This window comes from Ursus arctos, unplaced genomic scaffold, assembly GCF_023065955.2.
Source record: "Ursus arctos isolate Adak ecotype North America unplaced genomic scaffold, UrsArc2.0 scaffold_36, whole genome shotgun sequence".
NCBI lineage: Eukaryota > Metazoa > Chordata > Mammalia > Carnivora > Ursidae > Ursus > Ursus arctos.
In genome coordinates this window covers 8,016,543-8,043,383 of record NW_026623050.1, presented here as the reverse complement: position 1 = coordinate 8,043,383, position 26,841 = coordinate 8,016,543, and the positions used below count along the sequence as shown (strand labels likewise).

Below are 26,841 nucleotides of genomic sequence, written 5' to 3'. Positions count from 1 at the left end.
CACCCCAGACCTTGTGGGCTGGTTTGGTTAGGGAACGCCTGGCCCCGGGGGATGGGTATCACACCCACCACTTCTGAAACATGGTTGTCAGACCTTCTCCCCAATTCCCACCCCCATGTGAGACCCTGACCCCGGGAGCCCGTCGGTAATTATTCTCCTGACCGATTTGTGACGACAGCTAGATGTGGGGTGCAGGGAGAGCCCTGAAGTGGCAGCTGAGGTCTTACTCCTGCCTCTGCTATTAAGTAGACCAGTGCATGACCTGGAGCAAGCTTTTAGCCAGTTTGGCTAATTCTCCATGAGAGCCAGCCCCCAGGCAGGTGGAACGTGTGATGCCCTGCGGTCAGAGTCCTGGCCCTGCCGCTTCCGTGCAGTGTGCCCGTGTGAGATGCGGTCTCTCTAAACCCCGGCTTCTCCTCCACAAAGTAGGGGTAATAGCACCTTCCTCGGAGTGTGGTTGGGGTGCTAAGTGAGAACAGATGCAGTGTTCCCTGTGTGGGCACTGGAGGAGGGCGGTGAGTTTTGCTCCCTACTATAGATAGCAAGGTCCTGTCTATGAAGTCGGGGGTCAGAAGGGGGACTATTGAATTGCCTAATAGCCAGTCCTGAGGATTAAAGAGCGACATCTTTTCCACATGCGCTGACAAGATCTGAGTAGGTCTCAAGGGGAAGTAGAGTCCTGGCAAGATCAGCCCCAGGAATCAAGGCCAGGGAGGAGGCCGGAGCCAGAGCTGGGTGTGTCTGCGGCCTGAGCCGTAGAGCCCTTTCTCCCACACGGCTTCCCCGAAACCCATCAGCCCCCCCCCCCCCCACAGCTGTATTGGTTGTTAATGTGTCTGAATACACTCTTCTGCTTGCCAAACAGTTCCTGCCTGGAGCTCCAGCCCCCCTAAGTGCTCCGTGGTCCTTACCCACGACCCTCCAATGCCCCCATGAACTGGAGGATCCACTTCCATCCCTGCTCCAGGGCTGCAGCCCAGCTGGCATGATGCCCAGCCACGGCCGTTGTTAAATATTTTGATTTCCACCCTGATAACCAGCCAAGGCATCCTGACCTAGGGACAGGCTTGTCCAAGTCCTCAAAGTGTTTACCCTTATCACTACCCCATAAACTTGGGTTCCACAATGTCGCTGGTTTCTGGTTCCTGTCTGCACAGCCACAGACATTGTGCTTTGTTCCGCTGGAACTTTCTACCGCGTATCAGTTACCTCTGGGGCCATGAAGTCGTGCTTCCCTCCAGCACCACTGCAGCTGAGTTGCTTACAGCAGGAGCAAAATAGGTGCATTCATTTTTATCCACGATGGTCATTTTTCACAGACTTGGTTATTGGAATCATCTGGGCCCAAGACTTGAGTCCCATGTTCCTACTGCCTTCCTCCCAGCACGACCCCTCTGGGCCATCTCTTGACCCCCACCCCCCGCCAGGTTCTGTCTCCCTGCTGGTGAGATGTCAGAGTTGGGTGTAGAGCACTTTGGAATCAGGTCTCTCCTGCAAATTCCTGAGCTAAAAGTTGTGATTTGAGACTCTAGGCAGACCACAAAGGAGCCTTCTGTGGTTCCTGGGAAGTAGAACTCCTCCAAGAACCCTTAGGCTCTGGTGTGCACTGGCTCTTTAAAAAAGAGAGATTGTGGAATCTAGTGGCAGAAATGTAGCTAGTGAAAGCATTGCACGTAGAAGGACTCCCAGAGTTTGGGGTTATTTTGGAGTCTTGGGGGAATTCGGAGTGAAAAGAAGAATATCTCAGGAAAAGAGGTTCTAAGAGGAAAAGATGAAGGAGGAGGCGGTGAGGGGCAAGGGGCACCTGTCTTTGTGTTGACCGTTAAGGGTCGCTTCCAGGTAAGGTGGCACCATGGCTGTGGTTACAAGCTCAGGCTGAAGAATTAAAGCTGGATTCAAACTTGGGCTCCTCTGATTCTAGCTGAGGGCCCAACATCAAAGGACTCAGACTCAGATTGGCCATCTGTAGAGTGAGGCTAATAATAACTGCTCCGTGGGGGTGTCGTGAGGACTGAGCGAGATGGAATGTAGAGATTACACACACCACGCTTGGCATATGGCAGACGCTCGGCAGGTCTGAGGAGGTTCGCGCTGCTGAGTTAGAGTTGGAAGAGGTGGGCAGCCTCCCTGGAAGGTTCCAGGGTTAGATGACAGCAGAGGACTTTTCCTGGAAGGCAGGGGGACCTCGAGTGAGGTCCTGCAGGAAGCCGTGAATGCTCATTCCCTTCCAGGCAAGACACACAGGGGCCAGGCAGGGCAGCCCCTCTGGAAGGCAGGAGAAGGACCCCGATGGCTGAGAGCCCTTCAACACTATGAAATGTCCCTGAACACTGACCCTCACCTGGGCTGAGGCCTCCGGTGGCCCATTTGAACTCTAGCTGCCCTCTGAGAAAGTAGGCCAGTGGGAACAGGCTTTGCCACAACCGCTCTCCCAGGTGAAAACCAACTCCCGCTTCCTCACCAGATCAGACCAGGACACCCCCTCCGCCAGCCAGGGCGGGGTGGGGGGTGAGAAATGAGGGGCCCACCCTGCCCAGAGCGGGTCTGGCCAAAGGCCCAGCTCTGCTTCCAGAACCAGGGGAGAAGTGGTGTGTGTGGCCCTTGGCTCGAGTCACACAGCTCCAGACAGAATCCTGTGAGATCAAGTTATCAACTGTGAAGACACCCAGTATTTCAGAGCTAACCTCCTGAAAGGATTCCTCAGACCTACTGATAACCGTCAGCTTGGCTTTTGCTCTGATTCTGAGGCAGCTGTTGAGGATGGAGGAGGACGAGGCCCTAATTCTATCTCAGGGTCTATGTAGCAGCCTTCCCAGGCATTGTTCTGCTGTTGCTGCTTGAATGGAGCTCTGGAAGAGGCTGGAAGGACATCAAAGAGATGACAGTTCTCATGACAAGGAGAAAGATCACTGTCACTATGTGTGGGGATGGATGTAACCTCGTCGTGGCAATCATGTTGCAGTATCCGTGTGCATCAAATCATTACGCTGTACACTTAAAACAAATACAATTATATTTCAATTTAAAAAGATAACAATACCTCTGTCACAAAGGTCTTACGAGGATTTAAAAATGTTAGAAAAGTGTCTGGCAAATAGTAAGTGTTCAATAGATGTTAGCTGGCTATTGCAATATTATTTTCTCTGACCATAGCCAAGACAGATGAACTATCTCTGTACGTCTAAGTTGAAAATAAAAATAATTACAACATTTAAAAAAACAAAAAAACGATAATAGTGATCATCTCTGAGCAGTGGGATGCTGGAGACTCTTTTCTTTTTCTTCATATTTTTATGTTTTTCTCAAAACCCCAATAATATTTTAAATAGAGAATTGCATCCTCTTAAAAAAAGTACAATGAGATTTTGGCAACATAGGGTGAGCTGTGTGGAGTGTAAAGGGTTCTAGTTCAAAGGCCTCTATAAATATGGTCATTTGGGCGGTGGGAGGGGTCCCGTGGCGTCTGCCTTGGGCGCCCGCGAGGAGTGAATGGTAAACAGACTCCTCTAGGCCTGGGTGAAACTCTCAGGGAAGGGACTTCAAATCCTGAGATTAAACAGAAGAAGCGTGAACAGAACAGGCCCGAAGCCGTCCCCTTCCAAGGTGTGCTGGCTCCTAGTGGGGGAAGGAGAAAGCCCCTCACCTCAGCAGGCTTGGGGACCATCCTCTGGAGCCCAGAAGTGCAGACTGACTGGGAGGAACTTCTTGGGTCTGAGCAGTGGGAGCCTGTGGCCGGCGTGAGCCGCTCTCTCTGTCAGTGTCACCGCCTGAAGAGTGAGCCCGCTCTCCTCTCAATCCACAGGGCGGGCTGTCTCCATGCCACCTGCTGACCGTGAAGGTCATCCGGATGAAAAACGTCCGACAGGCTGATAGGGGTGAGTATCCTCCTGTCTTCCCCCTTCTCTGCCTGTGAGACCTGGCTGGAGTCAGGCCCTGGCTGGAGACACATAGAGGGGTGTGGGGGTATGGGGGTGGGTGTGTCTGCTGTACTTAGGTTGTATTTCAGACTTTGGGGTTTATATCCTGTTTCCGGGCTCCTCCTCTCACCTGTGACCTTGGCACTACCAGCCCCTGCAGTCTGCCTGGGTCTGAGAACCCTGTGCACCTCACTCTCTCCTCCCCACTCCCCCCTCCTCTAGCACCCATTTCCAGGAGCAGCAGCTTCTCCCACAGTGGGCGCTCCTTGCTTCTGCAGGAGTTGGTGGGCTGTTAGAGGTGAAGGAGAGGGGGAGGCCCATCTGTCAGCCTAGTCCCAGTGCACCTTCTCCGTGCTTGGATCCTAAACCGGGTTCTGGAGTTCATGGCAGAAGCCACATAGCACCAGCTCTGCGGTGTAGCCCATGGATGCGGTTTGACTCACCGGCGCTGTTTGTGCAGTGTTTTCTTGCAGACTTCACTCTGCCCTCATCCCAGCACCTGCTGCATTCCCAGGCTATGGGGGCCCTGGGAAGTCTCAGCTTCAGTGAGAAATGAAGGCATTTGGGTGGGCAGGATGCTCCCCTCGTGCTTGCCTTTGGGGTGGGATTCAAGAAATCAGGAGAACCCAGATGCCCTCCCTATGCCGCCCTCAACTTGCCCCATCCAGAGAGAAGCTTGGAGGAGGAAGCTGTGTCAAGGCCGCAGGGCTGAGAGCATGTCCCCACCTACTGGTGACCACACAGGAATGGCTCAAGAGCCACCAGGGCTCCCCAGAGCTCCATCATATTCCTCCTGCCCTTACCCTGGGATTCAGGCTAGAGAGGGCCTCAGCGGGGCAGGGAATGCAGGGAGCTATGATACCAAGTGTACATTTTAACAAGGGAAGACATTTATACCCGAAGCAATTATGGACTAGTAACAGGAGATGGCATTCTAACCTTGTCGCTATAGAATTTAGAACTGGGGGCGCCTGGGTGGCTCAGTCAGTGAAGCGGTTAAGCCTCTGACTCTTGGTCTGGGCTCAGGGCACGATCTCCAGGTTAGGAGAGCAGAGCGGCACCAGCGTTGGGCTACACGCTCAGCAGGGAGTCTGCTGGAGACTCTTTCCCCTCCCTTTGCCTCCCCCTCTGTCCCACCCCCTGCTCATGTTCTCTCTCTCCCTCAAATAAATAAATAAATAAAATCTTAAAAGAAGAACTGGAGGAGGACACTGAAAGCCGGGAGTGGCTAAGGAAGGCTGCTCTGAGGGCCCGGCGTCCAAGAAGGGCAGAGTGCGAGCGTCCAGAGGTCCTGGGAGCCCAATCTGGCGGAGAGGCCGTCTTGAGGGAGGGACAGAAGCCACTGGGCGTCTGCGAGCACCTGCGGGGGCAGCCGCCAAACAACGCTTGCTCCTCTGAACAGCCCGAGGGCAGTGCTGAGGCCCGTTCGGCACAGGAGGGCTAGTGATTGCCTAAAGGTGCAAGCAGTGTTTGATCCCAGGTCTGGACTCTGAGGGGTACAGGGGACAAGCAGGAGATGGAGGCTGGGGCCAGGCAGAGGAGGGATGGGGAGCCATGGGACAGGGCACCCGAGTTCCTGAGGAAGGGATTGCATGATTCCCTGAGGCGTGAGGCAGACTGTCCTGGAGCAGAGGTGGGGAGAGGCTGACACACTTGCTGAGAAACTGTTGCCACAATGCAGGCATGACTGTGCAGGGCAGAGGAGGGAGGGCCCTGGGGCTGAGGGAAAGCCAAGGGGTCGGAAAGGACACCAGCTGGGGCCCCGGAAGGCAAGTGTCTAGACCCCATGTCAGCCAGTGTCCAGTGTGGGCCTGGCTCTGCCAAGAGGCTGGTGGGAGAGCCAGGGACTTCTCGGGCTTCTTGGGCCTCCCAGGCCACCGGAGAGTGATCTGAGGAGAAGTGTTCCCTGGGCAGGGCCTGGCCATGTCTTCTGCCTTTCCTGGCCATACCACAGTGGGTCACTCAGACACTTCACCCACCCCTGGGCAGTGCTCACCCACTCTCCACGCCCCCGGGATACCTACAGCTTGCACACGCCCACAGCTGCCCTCACTTGTCTCCACTCCTGAGGTGTGTCCGTCCCAACCCTGAGGGTCACCCAGGCTTCACACTCTCCCGGCATGCCTGCACCTGTGTGTGCAGACCTTTTCTTTGTCCAAGCCTCTTTCTGCCACACCCGTCCCCTGCATATCCCAGAGGTGAGGGAATGGGGGAACAGGCAGTGGGACAAATGGGCTGAGGTCTGACCCACTACCCTCCTCTTCCCTTTCCCCACAAGCCCCTCTGGCACGCAGGCTGCCTTTGGGAGGTTTCCAGGTCCCCTTGGAGGAACCCCTCGTTGTTTATGTTGTCCTCATTTCCCCTGAGGAACAGGGTGGGAGGCACACATGGTATCTGGGGGTGCCAGCCTGGGGCATGTTGTGTGTAGACCCCACAGGGGACCTAGGCTGGGCTCTGTTGCCACCTTGCCTGATGTGGCTGGCGACTATCCTGATGTCTTCTGGGTCCTGGATTACTCTTGCCTCAAACTGTTTCCTTCTAGCTTGGATCAAAAATGAGCTGCCCTCTGGTTCAATCCTCTAGTGTGTATCTGACTTTCCTAAGATTTCAAGGAGCCTGAAAGGGATGAGATTTGGGGATGACTCCCTTGTCAAGGAACGCTTCACCAAGTCCTGGGCCAGGACTGAATAGAGTGCGCCTGGAACCTCCCAGCAGCCAAGAGCTTTTATTCCTCTTGGGAAAATCAAGTTAAAACTCAAACCAGAACCCCAAGGGACGTGAGACAGGTGTCTCCAGAGGTATTAGGAAGATAGTGTTCTCAACATCTGTAGGTCTCGTTGAGTCATCTCTGCCACCCACATTCCAGGAAAGGAGGCATGTCGCTCAAATGACCAAGCCCTCTGTCACTCCAGGAGGAACAGGATTAGAACCATCTATGCCTAGGAAATCCCCTGCAGTCCCTGAAATCCTCAGAACTGGGTCAGCATTGCTTAACCCTTCTTCACTGCCAGCGCGCCTGTCACTCTCCTTCTAGTCAGCTACTGATGCCCACCCCAGAGCATCCTCCAGGCCCCTGCTGGCCTCGCGCCATCAAGGCGCCTCTCCCTCCCCAGAACTTCCCCTCCTTCGGCTGCACTCTCCTTCCCAACCTCGTGGAGAGCGGTGGGACGAGCTCTCTCAGAAAAGAACTGAAAAACAGATCAATGCTGGGTGTGTGGGTGTCTGATCAATCCTGTCCCTCCAGGGGTATTTTATCTTACCTAGAGATTTAAGCCTTAGGCTGAAAATACGGAGATTTTATTTGCTAGGCTTAATGGGAGAATTTTAGGCATGGACTGATAATAGTAAAGGGATTTTAGAGGCAAAGGGGCATTTACAGGGTCGATCAAATCATGCTAAGCAAATGGGTTGGTGGGGCCCCTGCCTACAGGCTCCTTCCTACTCTACAGGAGGCAGACCTGAGGGGAGTGTCTCAGGCTGAGGAGGAACGGCCGGTGTCCAGGAAAAGCCAATGGAGGGGGTCCCAGGAGATCCCTGGGGAGTCTTCCTATAGGCAGAACAATTAGAGATCCAAGTGGCTTACCTATGTCTGTGGTGACTCAGCCCAGAATTTGATACAGTGCTCTCAAGCAGGAAGTTGGGCTTTTCCTTTCAATTCAATTTATTCAGCAAACGTTTAGCAAGTGCTGACACATGGTCTCCAGGCCCTCCCAGCATTTAGGGTGCAGTGGAGACAGATGCTCTGACTGGCACTGTGGGGCAGTACAGCCAGTGTCCTGCCAAGAGAAGGGCAGAGACCCTAAGCTGGGGGGGGGGGGCACCTGGCCAAGACTCGGGGACTCAGGGAAGGCTTCCAGAGGAGGTTCCTTCTGAAACCTGAAGGGGCTAGCCAAGGGAAGGGTGAGGTGAAAGTGGAAGAGAGTGGTGCTCTAGGAAGAAGGAATGGCAAGACAGCATGGCACTTCTGAGACCCACAAGTGACTGGGTTTGGCTGGAGTCTAGAGGGTGAGTGCAAGCGCTTGTGTGCATGTATATACGCGTGCACGCGAGTGCATATGTGTGTGTTTGGTGGCAGGGCAGGCGCTGGGTGATAGAGTAGAAGGAGGAGGCTGAGGCTGGGGAAATGGGAGAGGCAGCCATGTTGAGTGGTTGGGACTCATCCTGGAGGCCAGATGGGAGCCACTGAAAGTTTTAAACTGGAAGTAACATGATCAGCTCTCAGAAGATCACCCTGGTTTCTCCTGAGACAAAAGACGAGAGTAGGGCAAGACAGGAGCCACGGCATCCAGTCGGGAAGTGGCAGCAGAGGCAATGGTGGCCTGCACCAAGGCAGTGGCAGTGCAAGTAAGAAGTGAGTGGGCTGGAGAGGTCAACAGAGTTAAACTGACGTCATGTAAGAGCCAAGGATGATACTTGATGTCTGGCCTGGCCACCTGAGTTGACGGCGAGGAGGAGCAGGTTGGGCATGGAGGGGATGGGTGGGGATGATGAGGTCATCATTTTCTTAGATTCCTCTGGGTTTTGGTCATTCTTTGTGTCTGGATTAAGTGATTATGACCTCTAAAAGGCAGTGTCATCCTACCTTTATTCAGTGGGAGGAGGGCCATGCATTCTAATTCACTGAATGTCAAGCCCTCAAAGATTCATCAGACGTTGGAGATGAAATCAGAATCTTGGGATGCTCATGATGCAAACAGTGGTTCTTAGCTCTGGTAGTGTTCTCAGTGGAGTGACAACGTGAGACTAGTCAGTCCAGGGGGACACCTTGTGTTTCACTCTCACAGGACATTACTACTAACAACTATGAACTAGTTTGGGTCAGTCGTACTACAATAAAACCCTTATCTTCACACCGGCTCCACCATCTAGGGGATTCTCTGACACTGGGGACTGTATTGACTTACACCATTTTCTACATCTCTGGTGTGGACCCTGGGAATCACCCCAGCAGATTGCCAGGAGAGGGACAAGGGCAGTCACAGCACCTCTTCCTCCCTCCTCCCAGCTAGAATGGAGGGAGCCAGGCTAGGCTGCTTTTTTTTTTTTTTTTTTTACCCCTATGCCTTCTGCTGCTCCAGCCAGAAGACCTGAGAGGCCTTCTTCCACTTTGGGAGGGCCTTTTAAGAACAAATCCTTTGTCCCTTCTCCAGAGCCCATACAGCAACATTGCCCTTGGGTTGTTCATTTCAAATGAGAAAAACAAAACAAAAAACAAAACAAAACAAAAAAAAAAAACACGTGGCTGCAGATGTGAGGATTTCGTGGGTCATATGCCTCCTGCTGGGAGACTAGTGTGGGTATGAAGAGCCTGGCAGTCAGGACATTAGTCCTATGTAAATGGTGGTTCTAGATTCTCCTAAACTCTTATTCCACCCAAGCCCTTTCCCACCCTGGCCCTCTGGGCAGACTCACAGCAGACTCTGTCCCCTTGCTTCTCAGCAGCCTGGAGGAAGAGTAGAGCCCTACTTGGTAGCATAGGCTAAGGCAAGAGTTAAACTGGACTCTGTGGGGCTCATCCTCCAGATCTTCCCCTGGCGGAGGAAAAACTGCGTAGCCAGACCTTGTCCCAACCTAGGAGGTGTTTGCTCAGAGAGCTGGCATGCTTCTGAAAAGAGCCAGAAGCCATCCGTGTCCATGAGAGGACCAGTGGGATCTGAATCCCCCTCTGTGAATTGCCTAGCCTGCAGGCTGTGGCCTTCTCAGGGGTTCTGGGACAAAGGCCTTTGGAGAGTCAGACCCATGAGTGAGGAGGGGAGACAAAGGCCTGAAGCTGAGACAAGGGCTTGCTCTGGAAGTGACTTGCCTGAAGTTTCCTTCTGACCCTCCACTTTCCTCTCTGGACCCGGGTTGGCTCCCCACCTTTTCCCCAACCCTTGTCTTCCTTGGACAGTGAGCCAGACAGACTGCTTTGTGAGCCTCTGGCTGCCCACCGCTTCTCATGAGAGGTTGAGGACTAGGACCATCTCCAACTGTCCGAACCCAGAGTGGAATGAAACCTTCAGCTTCCAGATCCAGAGCCAAGTGAAGGTGAGACTCAGAGGACACTATGTGTCTGTCAGCCCTGCCTACATTTCTATTCCCCTCCATGCCTGCTTGTCCTTCTGTTTGCTTATGTGTCTTTCTTTTGTCTTTTGTCTTTCTTCCCACCTACTTCTCCTCCTGCTAGCCACCCATCTTCCCACTCACCCACTCCTTCATTAGGTCTGCCTCATGTTTGTCCCTCTGAGTCTACTTATCCTTCTACCTTCTTTCCTTTCTCTCTTGTCCTTCTACCTAATTGTTGCTGGAACTTGTGGTTCTTGCTGCAAAACTAAGTGTGTTTGCAGAACATTCTCCAAGTAGGAGAATCATGGTGGGGAAGGGCCATTCTATTCACTAGGTCCAAGGCCAGTCTAATTCCAGCCAGAGGGTTTTCCCTATCTTAACTCCTTTTTAGAAGGCTTTATTATTTCTAACTCCTTGAGTGTCTATTCTTTAATTTGTTGGGCTGTTGTTTCATGGTGTCGGCCTTCTTCAGATATATAGTGATTCCCCTGCTGGAGAATTCTCCCTTGAGCATACCGAGCTGTGACCACCACAGCAGAGTGCTTTTTTTTTTTTCCTAACGTGGAGCCGAAACTCACAACTGTGAGATCAAGAGTCAGACACTTAACCGAATGAGCCACCCTGGTGCCCCCTCAGCAGAATGCTCCTAAAACAAACTTGGCCTCATCATAGAGGTATCAATCACAGTCTTGGGGCACTTGAGGCCTGACATCTCCAGCTTACTGCTTCCATATTTTAGGGTGATTCTTCATTTCTGGTTCATGATAAGTCCTTTTTTGCTTTCAAGAATGGCTTTAGGGGCATCTGGGTGGCACAGTCAGTTAAGCATCTGACTCTTGATGATAACGCGGGTCATGATCTTTGGGTCATGGGATTGGGCCCCATATCAGGCTCTGCACTTGACACAGGGTCTGCCTGGGATTTTCTCTCCCTCTCCCTCTGCCCGTGCCTGCTCCCCGCCTTCTAAAAATAAATAATCTTTTTTTTAAAGGGGCTTTATATTTGTTACTATAAAAATATCTCTTCTATCATATTTATGGTTTTGGTGAGGAAGGGGGATTTTGGCATGGGTTCAGTCTGCCATCTTGAAATCAGAATTTCAACTTCCTTTGTCTAAAGATCTGTGGGGCTGCTCATATGAATCTACAGGGTTGGTTCTGGGGCATGTCTGTTTTTTTAGTAAGTCCAAGGTCAACAGATCATATTCAGTAAGGAACCCTCAGACCACGTTATGTCAACCTGATAAGGACCAAAGAGGCAAAACCAGCCCCAACCTGCATCTCCCAGGGTCCTTGGAACAAGAGACCTCAGAGGCTAATCCATGTCACCCAAAACCACTGGCCTCAGCGTTCAGCCAGATGTCAGGTAGCTGCTCAACTCTTGACATGCAGCTTTGGGACCACCCATGAGACCTCTTTAGGGGCTGATAAATCAGAAGATAGAGTTTAAACACCTCACCCCAAGCCCATCAAGTATGAGAATCCCTGTAATCTGCCACATCACCTCCCTGGAACATTAAGGTGTTACCTTCCCTGAATTGGGTTTTCTAGCATTTAATGGGCTGTCTTTAGCTCCTGGGACTCCAGTGCTAAACACAGTCTGTGAGTTGGCAAGGGTCTTGCTTGCTCTGCCTCCCTCTGCCTCCCATTATTCCCCCAGGTGAAATGATATCCCTCACTCTTCACAGGCCCTTGCCAATCTTGCAAAAGAGCAAAATTCTCCAGGAGAATCAGAGCAGAGGGTCAGGAAGTCTTCAGAGAGTTAGAAAGGAGTTTAGTTTAGACACTATCCCCCCTGAGTTCATTATTCTACAGATGTCTCTCACACCTGAGCAGGGAGCTCTGTGCTGTTCCCCATCCCTCAGACCCACCTCCTTGCTAGGAAAATGGGTCTATGCAAGCACAGTAGCCAGACTTGCACCCTCCTTTCTCCCCTAGAACGTGCTAGAGCTGAGCGTCTGTGATGAAGACACACTGACCCCAGATGACCATCTCTTGACAATCCTCTATGACCTCACCAAACTCTGCTTCCGGAAGAAAACCCACGTGAAGTTCCCACTCAACCCAGAGGTGGGTGCTGGTGTGCAGGCCCTCAGCCTCCTGCCTCATGTGGAGCAGCTGGTTATGTCCATGGTGCCACTCTACGGTCTTCTCTCTGTGTCGCCGGGTCAGGAAACAACAGTACCGCTGGCTCAGTCCCAGTGCTATGCTTACTAGCTGTGTAACCTCGCAGAATGCGTGTAATTCCTCTGCATTCTGTTTCTTCATCTGTCCAATGGCAGCGGTGATGCCTCCCTCACAGGGTGGTTGTGGCCTGAAATGCAAAACCTCAGAGGGACAAACATGAGGCAGGCCTAATGAAGGAGTGGGTGAACGGGAATATGGATCGCTAGGAGGAGGAGAAATAGGTGGGAAGAAAGACAAATAGACATGAGAAGGACACATAATTAAGGCCCCTAGCACTGTTCACCGTACAAAATGGAGATGGAGTTGTTGGTTCCCTTTCTGCCCTCAGAGTCCTGCTGCTGAGATAGCCCAGGGGACAGAGGACAGATGAGGGTAAAGAAGGGAAAACCTGCAAATCAGAGAACATCAGAGCTGGAAAAGACCATGCTGTTATCAATTCAATCATTCAACAAATCCGTTCCAGGCCCTGGGGACACGGCAGAGGACGAGTCCCCCTGCTCTTGCCTGGCTTACATTCTGGCAGGGGAATTTGGGTCCAATGAAGTCACAACTTCCTGAAGTTACACAGCAAGGGGTGTGAAGGAATACATGGGGGAAGGGGCACCTATCTTTCAGAGCTGAGCTGGCTGGGGATGGTATCTCAGCTCTCCCTTGCCCAAGGTGCTGAGCCCCTTGGGAAGGCAGGAGAGCAATGGGAAGCTGAGGGGACATGTTTTGGGGCGACAGGGGCAGCCCCAGATCACAGCTGCTTTCCCCTTATCCCTCTGCCAGGGCATGGAAGAGCTGGAGGTGGAGTTCCTGCTGGAGGAGAGGTGAGTAGGCCCCAGCCCCCTAGGACCCCTCCATGGTCCTGACTCCCAAGTGGTTCCGGGCAGGCATTTCAGAGCCTAGTCTGCGTTTTTGCTGCCCTCCCCTCTCCCACTCTCACCCCTGGCACCCCACACTGTGCCTCTGAATCACTTGGGGTCTTCTAAATGCTGTAGGTGCCTGGGCCCCACCCCTACTCATCTTGTTCTACTGACAACAGTTTTGCTTCAAAGATCTAGAATTCTGGCCAAATTGCCTGCCTCAGCTCCCTTGCATTCCTGAGAGTGGCCTCTGGGAAGAATTCCTGCCACACAGTGATGGGGCCTTGGAGAGGCCAGGCTGAGAAAGAGGTCAGGACCAGGGGGTCTCCTTCTTGACCCTGAATGGTTAAAACAAAACTTCCCCAGGGGCACCTGGGTGGCTCAGTGGGTTACGCGTCTGTCTTCAGCTCAGGCCATGATGTCGGGGTCCTGGGATGGAGCCCCATGAGCCCTGTGTCTGGCTCCCTGCTCAGCTTCTGCTTCTCCTTCACCCTCTGCTCCCCCCCTCCCCTGCTCGTGCTCTCTCTGTCTCTCTCTCTTTGTCTCAAATCAAATCTTAAAAAAAAAAAAAAAAAAAAAACACCTCCCCCAAACCCTGGCCTGAAGCAGCCTGTCCCCCTCTGTAGCCAACTCTGGAACCACAACCAAGGAAATGCTCAGGTCCAACATGAGGGGTTATTTCCCATCATTTTCAACTAGGAAAATGACCCAGGGACCTAGAGATATGACTATGCTGGGCACTTGAGTAGAACTTGGCCCCAGAGCTGGAAGATAAGGAGAAGAGGACAAAGAGAGAAGGGGAGAGAAGGGACAAGCCTGCTCAGGATGCCAGCGTGCCTTGTGATTGGGCAGCCAACTCCTCTCCGTAGCCCTGCTAGGGCTGAGCCCCTGGACTTAGGACCAGCCCAGGAAAAGGGGGGAGGGTGAGAGGCAGCGGCTAGAACAAGAAAGCTTGTCAAACTGCACTCCAAGAGAGTCCTCTACCCTAGGGGTGCTTGGAACTCTTTGGGGTGTCTCATTTCCCATCAACGGCTGATTAACAAATTAAAACCAACTTTGTCTCCCATTGAGGAACATCTGGGCTCTCTCCTCCAATTCTTAATTCAACAAGACTTGGGGGAAAATTCATTGTAGCTTACAAAATGAAACATGTCGAAATTGGTAGTTAGAGTTGATCTGGAGACGCAATCATCTCGGGCCTAATTTTGGCAAGGGAGGCTGTAGACTCCCCTAGGCTAATTGTAACCTTGGAGACTGATATTCTTGACTTTATAGCATGAAGACGTTTCATATGCACCAGGCCCCTCTCTGGCTGGGTCAGAACTGTTTGTTAAATGCATGAATTAAATAAAGCACGGAAAGGAGACTGGGTCATTTCTGCCTCCAGAACTCTTCACATCTGCTCTAGGTGGCCAGCTCGGGCCTTTTCCTGCCCCCTGTTCATCTTCACAGCTCCTTATAGTTGGCCCTAAAGCACAGTTGGGCATCTGGCAGGGCATTTATAGAACAGTTATCCTTAAAAAAAAAAAAAAAAAAAAAAAAAAGGAACTCTTCTCCTCCTTCCAACCTATACATTGATTTTTTTTTCCTATTCTGTTTAAAATGTATGCTACTTTTCTCCTTGACAATCCACAGATCTAAGGTTGCTTTTTTTTTTTTTTTAAGATTTTATTTATTCACTTGAGAAAAAGAGAGAGCACAAGCGAGCGGTAGGTTGGGGCAGAGGAAGAGGGAGAAGCAGACTCTACACTGAGCAGGAAGCCTCATGCAAGGCTCACTCCATTCTAGGACCCGAGAGCGTGACCTAACCCACAGGCGAAGGCTTAACAAACCGAGCCAGCCAGGCGCCCCGCGATCTAAGGTTTCTTAAGCTGCTATTTTTGACAAGGATCAGGGAGGCTCTGCCGTCTCATTATTGACCCTATAGGTTCTTTAACACCTCTTGAGAAATCAAGCAAGAATGACATAACTGACCGGGAGTCTCCCTTTCTTTTCCAGTCCCTCTCCACCCGAGAGCCTCATCACCAATGGCGTGCTGGTGGTAATTTGTCCTTCCAGGTTCCTGTAGCTCTGGAGGCCACACCTGGCTGCTGCTCCCAGGGGAACAGAACCGTGGGAGAGAACACAGCCCACCTGAGCCTGCCAGGAGTCAGACCAACTAAAGCAGACCAACAGGGGCTTGGGCGGGTGGGCCAGGCCCCTGCTTCCGGGGAGGCGGGAGCTGGGGCATCCATCACCCTGGCCCAGCATCCCCTATCCCACAAGGACCATCCCTCCCCTTGGGAACCCCCCCCCCCAATAAAAGCACCTACTTGGAAGCAGCCTCCTCCCACATTCAGCCTCTGTCCCATTTCCCTCCGGCTCCAACTCCTCTACCAGCTCAGTGCTTTAAAAGATTTTCATAATTCAGCTATCGGTACAGATATTTCAGTTAAATGCATCTAAAGCCTCAGGATTCGAGGAGATCACTCCCCCAGAAATCAGTCTTGGGGAGGCTGTGGTAAGAGAATCTGACTTTTAGAAGACTATTTTATTGGAAGTTCTCATTCCAAAGCTCACGGTGCGATGTTGCCTCTTTTTATTTTGGACCAATCAGCCTCCATCCCTGATGTGTAGCTGAGAACATCACCCCTAGTGAATGATGACCATACAGCCTAGATTTTTCAGGACAGCTTCATTTTCAAATACTCCATCTCTTAATGAGATGACAAGCCTTGATTGGGTTCAGAAAATGTGATCTGCACACCATCATTTCCTGGAGCCGGCCCAAAATCAGACTAGTGCTGAATCGATCCCCTGGTTCATCTCCATTTGGCTTGGCAGAGGGAAGGGGCAGCTGGTGCTCAGACTGACCCTCCCTTCCCTTGTTGCAGTCTCGGCAAGTTTCCTGCCTGGAGGTTCATGCAGAATGCAGGAGGCGGAGGAAGAGCAGGAAAAGTGAGTCCTTTGACCTCTTCTGCTGGGGGTGGGGGTGGGCAGTGTTTCTTCCCACAGCTGCCCTGGGCTCAGTCCCCATTGAGCTTGGCCGGGGCTCCTTGGGATCACCTCACCCTCAGGGGTCATGAACCCTCTGTAGGGACCCTCTGCCTGCTCTTCCAAGCTCCCATGGGACCTCAGAACCTCTCAGGCCTGACAAGCGCCCTGGGCTGGGCTCAGCGGCACAGCACGGCCCACTCTGCCCACAGGGGCGGTGCTGCATGCCTGGTCTGGTGCAGTGGTCAGCCCCAGGGCAGGTGGGCGCTGACAGCACCCATGGCCCCTCTAGCTGTACCCCTTCCCACAGAGGGTCCTGGCATGTTATGGCCAGCAGGGACCTAAGAGATCCACAGTTACAAGACACTTCTGTTCACCGCTCCACCCCATCTCACCCATGCAAGGCTTCCAGCCCCGTCCCAAGAGAGGAGAGCAGGGCAGCTGCATGCACATGGGAGAGGGAGGGAGGAAGAAGCTGCACCCCCAAACTGGTTGTATGGTGAGGGCATATGCAGGGCACCTCCCGGAGAAGCAGAATCTAAGAGGACACCTCCCGGAGAAGCAGAATCTAAGAGGACCAGTCCAGAGGACTCAACATCTCAGGGCTTGCTGGGGACCTCATTTGTCCGCATCACACACAGCCTCGTTAAATACAGATCCCTGGACCCTGCCCAGCCCTACAGAATGAAACTCTGAGGCGTTTTAATCAGTGCCCTAGATGCTTCTAAATCCCCATCCCGGGGGTTCTTCCAGCTTGGCTTTCTCCTGGTCCAAGCTAGGGTGGAGGAGTGAGAGGCTTCTAGGGGCTCAGGCCTCTTGTCCTCTCTTCCAGTGAAGGACCTCCTGGTGACAGTGAAGGAGTCCTTCGAGCACACCCAACGCGTCTCGTGCTGCCAGGAGCCCTGCCCCCCAAACCCAGCCTGCTTCCACTACCCCAAGTACTTCCAGCCCTGCATGCACGTGGACGTGCCCAAGAGCCAGTGCAGCCGTGGGGTACGAGACAGTGGCGGTGGGGGTGGTGGAGGGGACTGGCACAGGCGGGGCTGCCAGAGGAGCCCCTCACCCCCTCACAGAACCCGCCCATCCTTCCAGCTTTGCTGCTGCTGTGCACACAGGAAGAACAGCCCTGTCCGCCAGCCCCTTGACTGCCTCCCCGATGGCCAGACCGTCACCCTGCCGGTGGTAAGGGCCGGGGTGCGAGAAGAAGCCCCTGAGCAGCGCAGCCCACAGCCCGGAGCTCCTGTGGGAGGGAGATGGGGGGGCATGGGGCGGAGGTGACGCGGTGGGGGGCTGTCTCAGGTGGGGCAGAGGAGGCTTGTGGGGTAGGAGACTGCGGGCTGCGCTGTGGAGCCAAAGAGAATGTGTAGAGGCTGAGCTGAGGATCATAGAGGCAAGCCAGGAGGGGAGATGAGGGCAGCGAGTGCGCACGTGCACATGCGTGTGCACGTGTGTGTGCTGAGTCAGCCAGGGTGGACTGTGTGGTGAGATGCCCCTCCTTTGCTTGGGACAACTTGGCTCTAAATTGTCATCCCTGAAAAGCTGCTGTCTTTCCCTTCCCAGGGCGAGAACTGTGAATTACACATGAAGTCTACACCCTGGTAAAGTACCCTCCTGTCTGTCCCTCTGACTTCCTCAACCTAGGGCGTGAAGTGTGGCTTTGATTTGCATTTCCCTGATGGCCAGTGATGTTGAGCATCTTTCCATGGGCTTATTGGCCATTTTTATATCTTTTTCGGAGAACTGTCTATTCAAATCCTTTGTCCATTTTTTTAAAGTGGGTTACTTGCCTCTCATTGTTAAGTTGTGAGAGTTCTTTTTATATTCTGCATACAAGTCCCTTGTCAGATATATGATCTGCACATATTTTCTCCCATTCTGGAGGTTGTCTTCTTACAATCTTGACAATGTTCTTGGAAGCAAAGGCATTTTGAACTTTGGTGAAGTCCGGTGCGTGCACATTTTTTCTTTTGTCACCCATCCTTTTGGTGTCCTATTTCAGAAACCATTGCCTAATCCAAGATCATGAAGAGTTACTCCCGTTTTCTTCTAAGAGTTTTGTGGTTTTAGCTCTCACATTTAGGTCTATGACAGGTTTTGAGTTAACTTACATATACAGGGTGAAATAGGGATCCCGCTTCATTCTTTTGCATGTGAATATCCGGTTGTCTCAACACCATTTGTTGAAAAGACTATTCTTCCCCTCTGAATTGTCCTTTGACACCCTTGTCAAAAATCAGTGATCTGTCTGACAAGAGGGACACTCAGCAACTATCAACCAGTGTTGTCATTACTGTTGTTTTATTATTTATTTTTTGTTGAGGCCAAGGAAAGAGTTATTTCCTTATAATTGTGTCTCTAGGCCTGTGCTCAACATGGAGGAAACATGATGGCAGAGCTCCCAGGCTCTGCTTTCAAGGACATGTGGTCTGGTTGGTGACTCGGGCCACTAAGTAAGACTGAGGTCAAAAATTGTCAATGCCCATTCACCCAGAGTCCCTGGGGACCTGAGCCTGGGAGGACACCAGGGATGTAAGTAGGCAGAGGGAGGAAGCTTCTGGGGAGGGCAAGGGCTGCACAAAGCCTCGGAAACAGGACTGCTTCTGGGATCTGAAAGCCAATGGGCCCTTCCAAGAAATTGCAAAAGGTGAGGTTGCACAGATCAGCTAGGGTCTTGGCTGCCAGGCCAGGAGCCTGGACTTATCCAGGGCAGGGATATGGTAAAAAGTGTTAGACATGCTGCGACTCCTGCCTTGCAGATCTGTAGGGATGAGAGGGTGATGGCAGGATTATGAAGGCTTTTTGTCAGGTGCACAGACACACAGAAGGAGTATTTACTCCAGGAGCAGGGAGAACTTACCAAGGAATGTGGACTCCACAGGAAAGCCCTTACTATAGAGCCTGGTCCAGAGGGATTGGCCAAAAGGACCCCAGGGCTCCTTGTCACCCATGTCTAGCCTCGGGTTTTAGAAGATACCTGGGAGAAGCCTTCCTGGACTTTCCAGATCGGGCTGAGGATGCAGAGGGTTCGGGATGAGTCCCGATTTTGTCGAGGACCTGCTCAGAGTGTGTCAGCTGAGGCTTTGGGGGCTTTCCATTTGCCATTAAGTGCTGGAGACAGTGCGGCGAGTTAAGCACGATTAGCCCCATTTTACAGAAGAGAAAACAGAGACCCCAAGTCACAGAGATGGTATATGGCAGAACCAGGCTTCAAGCCTACGCCCCACGGACCCTAAAGCCATGTCTTCATGGCGGTGACGTCTACAGACCCGCTTATCACGGTCCCCTGTCCCCATAGCCCTCAGACGCTGGACGTGCGGCTGGGCTTCAGCCTGTGCCCGGCAGAGCAGGAGTTCCTGCAGAAGCGGAAGCCGGTGGTGGCGCAGGCGCTGCAGGAGGTGTTGCAGCTGGAGGCCGACCTGCCTGTGGACGAGGTGAGTAAGCAGAGGTCTGCCAGCCGGGCTTCGTCCCCCTCTGAGCCGAGCCCGTCCCACCCACACCGCACCCTGCCGGCCAGCCCCAAGCCCTTCTCTGCCCCATGGTGGCCTCGCCACTGCCTTTGCTGGGTGCCCGGCTGAGGGCTGTGCTGGGTGTGATTCAGTTGCGTGTCGGCAAGGGGAGGGCAAAGTAGAGAGAGAAAGGAAGGAGCCCCCGCTGCTCCTCCCCATGCATGAACAGATCCTGAGCTGACAGTGAAGTCTTACTTATGCAGGGGCACAATGGCCTCCTCTCCCCAGCCAGTGCCACCTCCACCCAAAAGGCCCTGGGCTCTTTGTTCTCGACTTCTCTCTCCCCCCAAATATGCACACATACACAACTCCCCAGAAAAACAGCAGTGGGAAACTACAGAGCAGCAGCCTCCCCTGCAGGGCTAGCTTCTTCCCACGGGGCAGAAAGCATGCCTTGGTTAGAGCCCTTTGTCACCTCCCTGGTAGGACTGAGGTCCCCACCCCCCACCCCCCCAGGCAGCAGGTCATCTTCCAAGGGCCTGTCTCCTGAGGCTGACCCGAGGCGAGAGGATGGAGCCCTCATGCCCGAGGAGGGCTGTGATGGGGCTTAGCAGACAGAAGGATCTCACCGGCCCTGCTCAAAGAGAGTACATCTTGGCAAGGATCCCCCTCCCCACTCTCCCATCTTTAGGGAAAAGCACCAAGGGCATCTTAACCCTATGTAAATCCAGAGGTGACAGCCCTGCTCCTTCCCATGTCGAGAATTCAGTGATTCCTGCTGTTGTGCATATAGTATATACTGAGCACCTGTCATGTGCCAGGTGTGGGCCTGGTGCCCTAATATCCTATCCTTGCCCAGAAGGAACCATTAGGGACTCGCACACTGGCTGGGTTCTCGAGAGCATCCCTTGGCCCGCTGGACCCAGTGTCGGCACCTGTTAACTGGGCACTAGACGAACAGTGCTAAGAACTCTTTCAGCCACGACGTTCTGATTGACCAAGCTGTGGGACGCTTCAGAGCCGTTCACCCGCACCAACTATGGGGTTTGGAGCGAAGATCAAATTCTAGACCTAGCAGGGGGCCCACCACTCTGTGAAAGGCAGTTTTCAGGTCACTCAGTGTCTCGCTCTCTGCTGTCTGTAGCCAGTTCTCCCTCCTCCACCGTTCTTCCTAAGCGCCTGTCTGTCAGTCCATGTCCCCCAGCCCGCAGCGCCCCAACAGTCTGCGTCTGTACGCTCCCAGGTGCCGCTGATAGCCATCATGGCGACAGGGGGCGGAACGAGATCCATGACCGCCATGTACGGCCACCTGCTGGGGCTGCAGAAGCTGAACCTCCTGAACTGCGCCAGCTACATCACTGGCCTGTCCGGGGCCACCTGGTAAGGCCTGGGGGCCGCTGCCCGCGGGAGCCCAGAGCAAGCAGTCGCCAGGCCGGCCGGGGCTCTCCCCGCCCCAAGGCAGCGTGACTGGCAAACCGGGGCGGCTGTGCCCCTTACAGCTGTGTGACCTTGGGCAGCGGCTTCACTTCTCGGAGACTCAGTGTCCGAATCTGTAAAGTGGGGATGACAATAGCACTGACCCCACGGGGTCTTTGTGAGAGGCTCCCAGTGCTGGGTGCCTCGGGGCTGCGGCAGGGATGCGGGGACGCGGTGGCTGGCTGTGCAGAAACCACTCCTGCCACGGACCCATCCTGCGGGCAGAGGCAGCTGCCCTCTCCGACCCTGCCGGCCCAGCTGCTCTGGCGGCCCCTGCCCCAACCCACCCCCATCTTCGCCCCTCTCTCTGCCCTGGCGGCTTCGTCACTCTCTGCTGGTGAGCAAGGAGAGCGAGCCCCCCAAGGCGAGGCCAGTGTGAGGTCAACTTCTCTGCAGGAGCCACAGTGCCTAGGGCCCACAGTGCTTGTAGAGGCCCACAACAAGGTTTTACTTTCTTTTAAGATAGGGGGGAAAAAAAAAACTTCTAGGTTGAAGAAAGTGTATTAATAAACAACATTATTATATTTGTTTTTATATAACAATCATAAAACATAATTTTTAATATTTTTATGATAGAATATTTTTAAGACTGAAGTCATAACACAGCCCTGGTCCAGGGTGGGAGGGGTCCCTTGACCACCAGGCCTGCATCTTCTTCTGTCAGGGACTGGTGGGCCTCTGAGCCCTTGAGGTCCCAAGCTGGCCCCTCATCCTGGAGGAGCTCTAGGTAACTTTCATTTGAGCAGTGGACACGAACTTGCCCTTGGAAGGCCAAGGGCTGCTGGTGCATCAGGAACTCTGAGGCTTCAGCCCAGATGGAACAGAAGGACAGCTGACATTTATTGGCATAGCCCATGGGTGGTACACTAAGGAGATAAAACCTGCTTTCATCAGGGTCGAGGGGTGCCTGCATCCTTCTAGCACTGCCGGCCAAGCAGGAGACTAGGAGGAACTTAGGGGAATGTGGGGGGAGGGGGAAGTGTCACCTGGCCTGGGAAAGCACTGGGAAGTATTCTTTTAAAATCAACCATTTGTAATGGTTTTGAAAGCTCTTTAAACATATAAGAGTGAATCTTACGGAGAGCAGGGTGCTTTTTGTCGATGACATCTCTTGACCAACCACCACCTTCCCAGACCAGAAACAAGCCCTGTGAAGGAAGAGGCCACTGTTCAGATAACAGTGAAGCTGCAGACAAGGTCACCTAGGACATGGGGTTCCCGGGTGCTGTTCTGACATTAACAGAAAAGCTGGGTCCAGGCCAAGAAGAGACTCAGGGCTAGAGGGATCTCTGTCTTTGTTTAATTCCTTCCCTCTGCCCACATATAAGTTAAGAGAAGCAGGGGAAATAAATCTGTAGCCAGCATCGTAATTATGGGAATGAAGGTGGCAGAGTGGAAAGAGTCCAAGATTTAGAATCAGCAAGGCTGCATTCTAACGTTGGCCTCACCACCCATGACCCAGCATGCACTTTGTGCTGGTTACTGTTCGAACCACTTTAAATTGCATTAACTCGTGTAATCTTCACAGTAACTCTTTGAGGTAGCTACGATTATAATTCTCTCCACTCCACAGATGGGGAAACTGATGTGAAGAGCAGTTAGATAACTCGCTCAAGATTACACAGCTCGTGAGTGGCAGAGTCTGGTTTTGAACAGGAAGATCTGGGTCCAGAATCCTCACTCTTTTTTTTTTTTTTAAGATTTTATTTATGTATTTGAGAGAGGAGAGAGAATATGAGCCAGGGGAGGGGCAGAGGGAGAGGGAGAAGCAGACTCCCCTCTAAGCAGGGAGCCTGATGCAGGGCTCAATCCCAGGACCCCAGGATCATGACCCGAGCTGAAGGCAGATGCTTAACTGACTGAGCCACCCAGGTGTTCCCAGCATCCTCACTCTTAAGCAACATGCTATACTAGGCACACGGTGGCCACTGTGACTATGAATAATAATGTCCACCCCTTTCCTCCAAGCTCCTCTCCCGGTGAGTTAGGGTCTCCCACAATCTCTCCACCATCTCTCTGGCCAGGGTCCAATGTTGATTGGACTAGGACTGGCTCAGTTCTATCCCCATGCATGTCTCTCTCTCCAGGACCATGGCGACCTTATACCGTGACCCCGACTGGTCCTCCAAAAACCTGGAGCCCGCCATATTTGAGGCACGGAGGCATGTGGTCAAGGACAAGATGCCTGCCCTGTTCCCAGACCAGCTGTCCAAATTCCAGGAGGAGCTTCGGCAGCGCAGCCAGGAAGGCTACAAGGTCACCTTTACAGATTTCTGGGGCCTGCTGATTGAGGCCTGTCTGGGGGATGAGGTAGGTGCTCAGCTTCTTCTGAGGTCCAGCCTGCCCTGGCTGATGACCAGCTCTCTCTTCATGGGTGGGGGATCTGGACTGACTTCTCAGCAGAAGGAAGTTAGCTTAGACCTGCAGATTCATCTGTAGACTGTAGGAAGCATGAGGTGCCCAAGCGCATGATGGAGGAAGATGGTGAAATTGTCTTCCCACATCCCCTTAGTGTATGACTGAGACCCTTGTGGGGATGGCTTAGGTGCAGTCCTGCAGAGTGGCAGCATGCCCTCTGAGAGCCATGCCAAGACACCACGAGAGAACACGGGGAGGGAGCTGGAGGAGCCTGGAGAGGCATCGGACCCTGATACAAGTCTGACCCCAGGTGGAGAAGAGAGGGAAGAAAGGCTGGGTGGAAGCATCCTAGACTGCTGGTCTAGAAGGTTCAGCAAGGCCCTTGGAAAGTCCTCTAGACAAGTTGTCTGTCAGAGGGGTTTGGTGCCCTCCATGGGCATGAATGCACCTGCCTCAGGATCCCTGCTGCTCTCAGTCATGTGCCGGGAGCAGCCGCGTGGGAAGTGTGACCCCAGCACAAACCCAGCCATGGATTTCAGAGTCAATTATACTCCTTGTAGCTGAAGGTCTGTAGGGCTCCTTCTCATGGCCACCTCACAGAGGATGGGCCCCAGGAGGTTCCTTCCTGCTCTGAGATCCAACAGTCTGAGCCCTGTGTGCCCAAGAAGAGACGTAGTCTGTGTTGGGGCTTTCAGCTGCTGGGGGTGCCCTGGGGGATGTGGTGGAGCGGTGGCATCAAGGGGATACTGTGGTCCCGAGCTCAGCGAACACCCAGACCCTTCAGCTGCACAGGCCACAGGGAGGAGCCAACTGCGGCTGTCACTTGGCCCCAAAGCAGAGCTTCCCACTTAATTTCTCTCCAGACCCACAGTTCTCTGCCCCACTCCCAAAAGTATCTAAGGAGTTCTGAATTCCAAACAGAACTCGCCAGGAGATGGAAGGATAGCAAATTATTTTCTAGGAGGTCCCTAGATGAAGGTCATCCCTAAAATGAAGGATGACCTAAACCTCATCTTCAAAGGGCATTCGTTCCTTCATTTTTTTTTTCTTTCAAAAAAATTAAGTAGCTCCTGCATGTCAGAAACTGTGCTAGGCAATGGGGCTTCTGAACTGAGGCGCTCACAGCTTCTGACGGATCCCACCCACCCTCCCCCTCTTGATAACCCACCATCTAACCTGTGCTTATGATGAAGCAGGGCAGGCAGAGACGGAGGGTGTTGGCCTTTGGATTCAGGCAGGATGGGGTTTAAATGCGGGTCCTGCGCTGTGCTATTCCTTCAATGGGAACTACATCAATGAGTGGTAGTTAATATTTCTAACAATACTCAGTGCCGCGGATGATGAGGAGGAAAGCACCCCGGCTTTTGACAACAGACACCTGAGTGTTGCCTAGGATTTGGAATGAGGAGGAGCCAAAGTTCCCAGGAAAGCAAATGTAGGATTGAAATTAGGAGGTCTCTGCTGTTCACTCTGGCCAAGGCAGGAGCGTCTTTCCCTTGGGCCTCCTTGACAATGAGTATGGACTGTGTTCTTCCCCGAGTCTATAGTTTACTTCCAGGACCGTCAGCTCTGCGGTGCCCAGATCTCTGGGCCGTTATGACAGGTACCTGCTTGCCTTTCAAGGGAGACCCAAGAGTTGTTTGTCCCACATGTGTATTTTGTAGCCCACACAGGGTCAGGGGCCTTCGCACACTTGAATAACCACGGATGGGCATCCAGCAGGCAGCTTAGAGCCTAGGGTCAGAGCATAGGCCTCTAACCCCCCAACTGGCCTGTCTATACTGGCTGATTCATTTCAGGAGGTGGCCAGTGGCCCTGGCTGATCCGCAGGCTCCCCTCCAATTTAGCAGCACCGTGCTCTGGGGACTTAGAGGGACCTTGGCTGCCAGCTGTGCACCGTTTCCAAGCCTTTTGTTTAAAATTTTTTTAAAGCAGCTTTTTTCCCCCTCCCAAACAAATTTTATGAGGAAGCCCAACATGCAAAGCAGATAAGAAAAATGGACCTGCTCCAGTGTACGTGGGGTGGAAGATGATGGGGATGAAGAGGGACAATGGTGTCCTTTTCCACCCCTACCTTTTCTTTCTTTGGTCCTTGAGACATAAGGAGAATCCTGGGACTCTGAGGGACAACCCTAAACTATAGATTCGGTCCCACTCCCGTCCATACGTCTGGGATGGTGGATAGCCCCGGGACGAGCAAACATTCTATGGGTACATTTTAAGAGCAGGTTTGAGTGGTGTCACCTGGGACCTACACAGCGGCCGGGTGGGCTCAGGAGCCAGGAACAGCCTGCTGGTGTTCCAGACCGTCCCCCCTATTCTGCATTGCCTCCAGCCTGCCTCTTCTCCTTCATCATTTCATTTTCCCACAGAGAAATGAATCCAAACTGTCAGATCAGCGTGCTGCTTTGTGCCAGGGCCAGAACCCCCTGCCCGTCTACCTCACCATCAATGTCAAGGATGATGTAAGCAACCAGGATTTCAGAGGTAACACCGGTGGCTAGAAACTTATAAGGGTGTCCCTTCTCAGCAGGCAAAGGTACCCAGCGCCCCAGCACACACACAACCCACCACATACCTTTGCCACCCCTTCTGTGTGGCTGGGTCAGGCTGGTGGGGGCTTGTGGCTTTTCTAGCAGCAGAGGTTTGATGGGACAGGGGTACTTAAGGTGCCCAGAGTGTGGGACTCTAGAAACCTGCCCTGCTTCGAGGTCGGTTGTGGCCTCTATTTATCCCGTTTGGTGGAGCAAATGAGCCATGCAGGTTGCAAAGCTGGTTTGCCTGGCCCGCAGAAGCCAGTCGTGAGCGCCCCCATGTGCCTTGTGGGGGAACTGCGGCCTCCTTGTCTCAGGCCCCTCAAGGCCCAGGATCTGTAGGAGCCCTGAGGAGGGAGGGCAGGGCTGCCCAGGTCTGAGACTGACACCCCGCCCTGCTGCCTCTTGTGCAGAGTGGTGCGAGTTCTCCCCCTACGAGGTGGGCCTGCAGAAGTACGGGGCCTTCATCCCCACCGAGCTCTTCGGCTCCGAGTTCTTCATGGGGCGGCTGATGAAGAGGATCCCAGAGTCGCGAATGTGCTACATGCTAGGTGACTCCTGGCCCTGGAGGCCTGTGGGCACCCCACCCCATGCTGGGCAGTCCCCCCCCTCCTTTGAATTAGAGGAGTGACAGGGAGGCCTGCTCCATTCCCCCAGGATCTTGTCCTAGGTGCAGGTGCTGGTTTGGGTTATCCCTTGAGCATGGGACCCTCCTGCATTTGCCAGCACGCCCTCATTGGTCATGGGGGTCCCACTGCCCTGTGGGGGGAGGGAAACCGAAGTCCGTCTCACCCCCTGAGCAGCCTGACCAGGAGGCAACATCAAGGCCAAGGGAGAAGCAGTGCACGTTCGGGCGGCTGGGGGCTCTGGGGCAGAGCTGCTCACACTGGTCCTGCTCCCTAGGCTTGTGGAGCAGTATCTTCTCACTAAACTTGCTTGATGCCTGGAATCTGTCCCAAAGCTCGGAGGAGTTTTTCCACAGGTGGACAAGGGAGAGAGTGCATGATATCGGTGGGTGACCCCACAGCTTCCCCTCTTGGTTGGGTGATGCAGGGGAG

General features: G+C 53.3%; 1 protein-coding gene across 2 annotated transcripts in view; it reads left to right on the top strand.

Annotated features, from left to right (window-relative positions):
- Positions 1-26,841, top strand: part of PLA2G4E (phospholipase A2 group IVE) — a 59,155-nt gene that overhangs the window by 26,688 nt on the left and 5,626 nt on the right. For both annotated transcript variants that reach the window (XM_026479949.4, XM_048218400.2), the window contains exons 2-16: positions 3,803-3,875; positions 9,808-9,944; positions 11,900-12,031; positions 12,920-12,960; positions 14,995-15,037; positions 15,870-15,933; positions 16,802-16,962; positions 17,062-17,151; positions 17,530-17,567; positions 19,265-19,400; positions 20,659-20,795; positions 22,979-23,201; positions 25,622-25,736; positions 26,197-26,334; positions 26,687-26,794. In XM_026479949.4, coding sequence (XP_026335734.2) covers positions 3,803-3,875; positions 9,808-9,944; positions 11,900-12,031; positions 12,920-12,960; positions 14,995-15,037; positions 15,870-15,933; positions 16,802-16,962; positions 17,062-17,151; positions 17,530-17,567; positions 19,265-19,400; positions 20,659-20,795; positions 22,979-23,201; positions 25,622-25,736; positions 26,197-26,334; positions 26,687-26,794 — 1,636 coding nt within the window. The remainder of the gene's footprint in view (positions 1-3,802; positions 3,876-9,807; positions 9,945-11,899; positions 12,032-12,919; positions 12,961-14,994; positions 15,038-15,869; positions 15,934-16,801; positions 16,963-17,061; positions 17,152-17,529; positions 17,568-19,264; positions 19,401-20,658; positions 20,796-22,978; positions 23,202-25,621; positions 25,737-26,196; positions 26,335-26,686; positions 26,795-26,841) is intronic.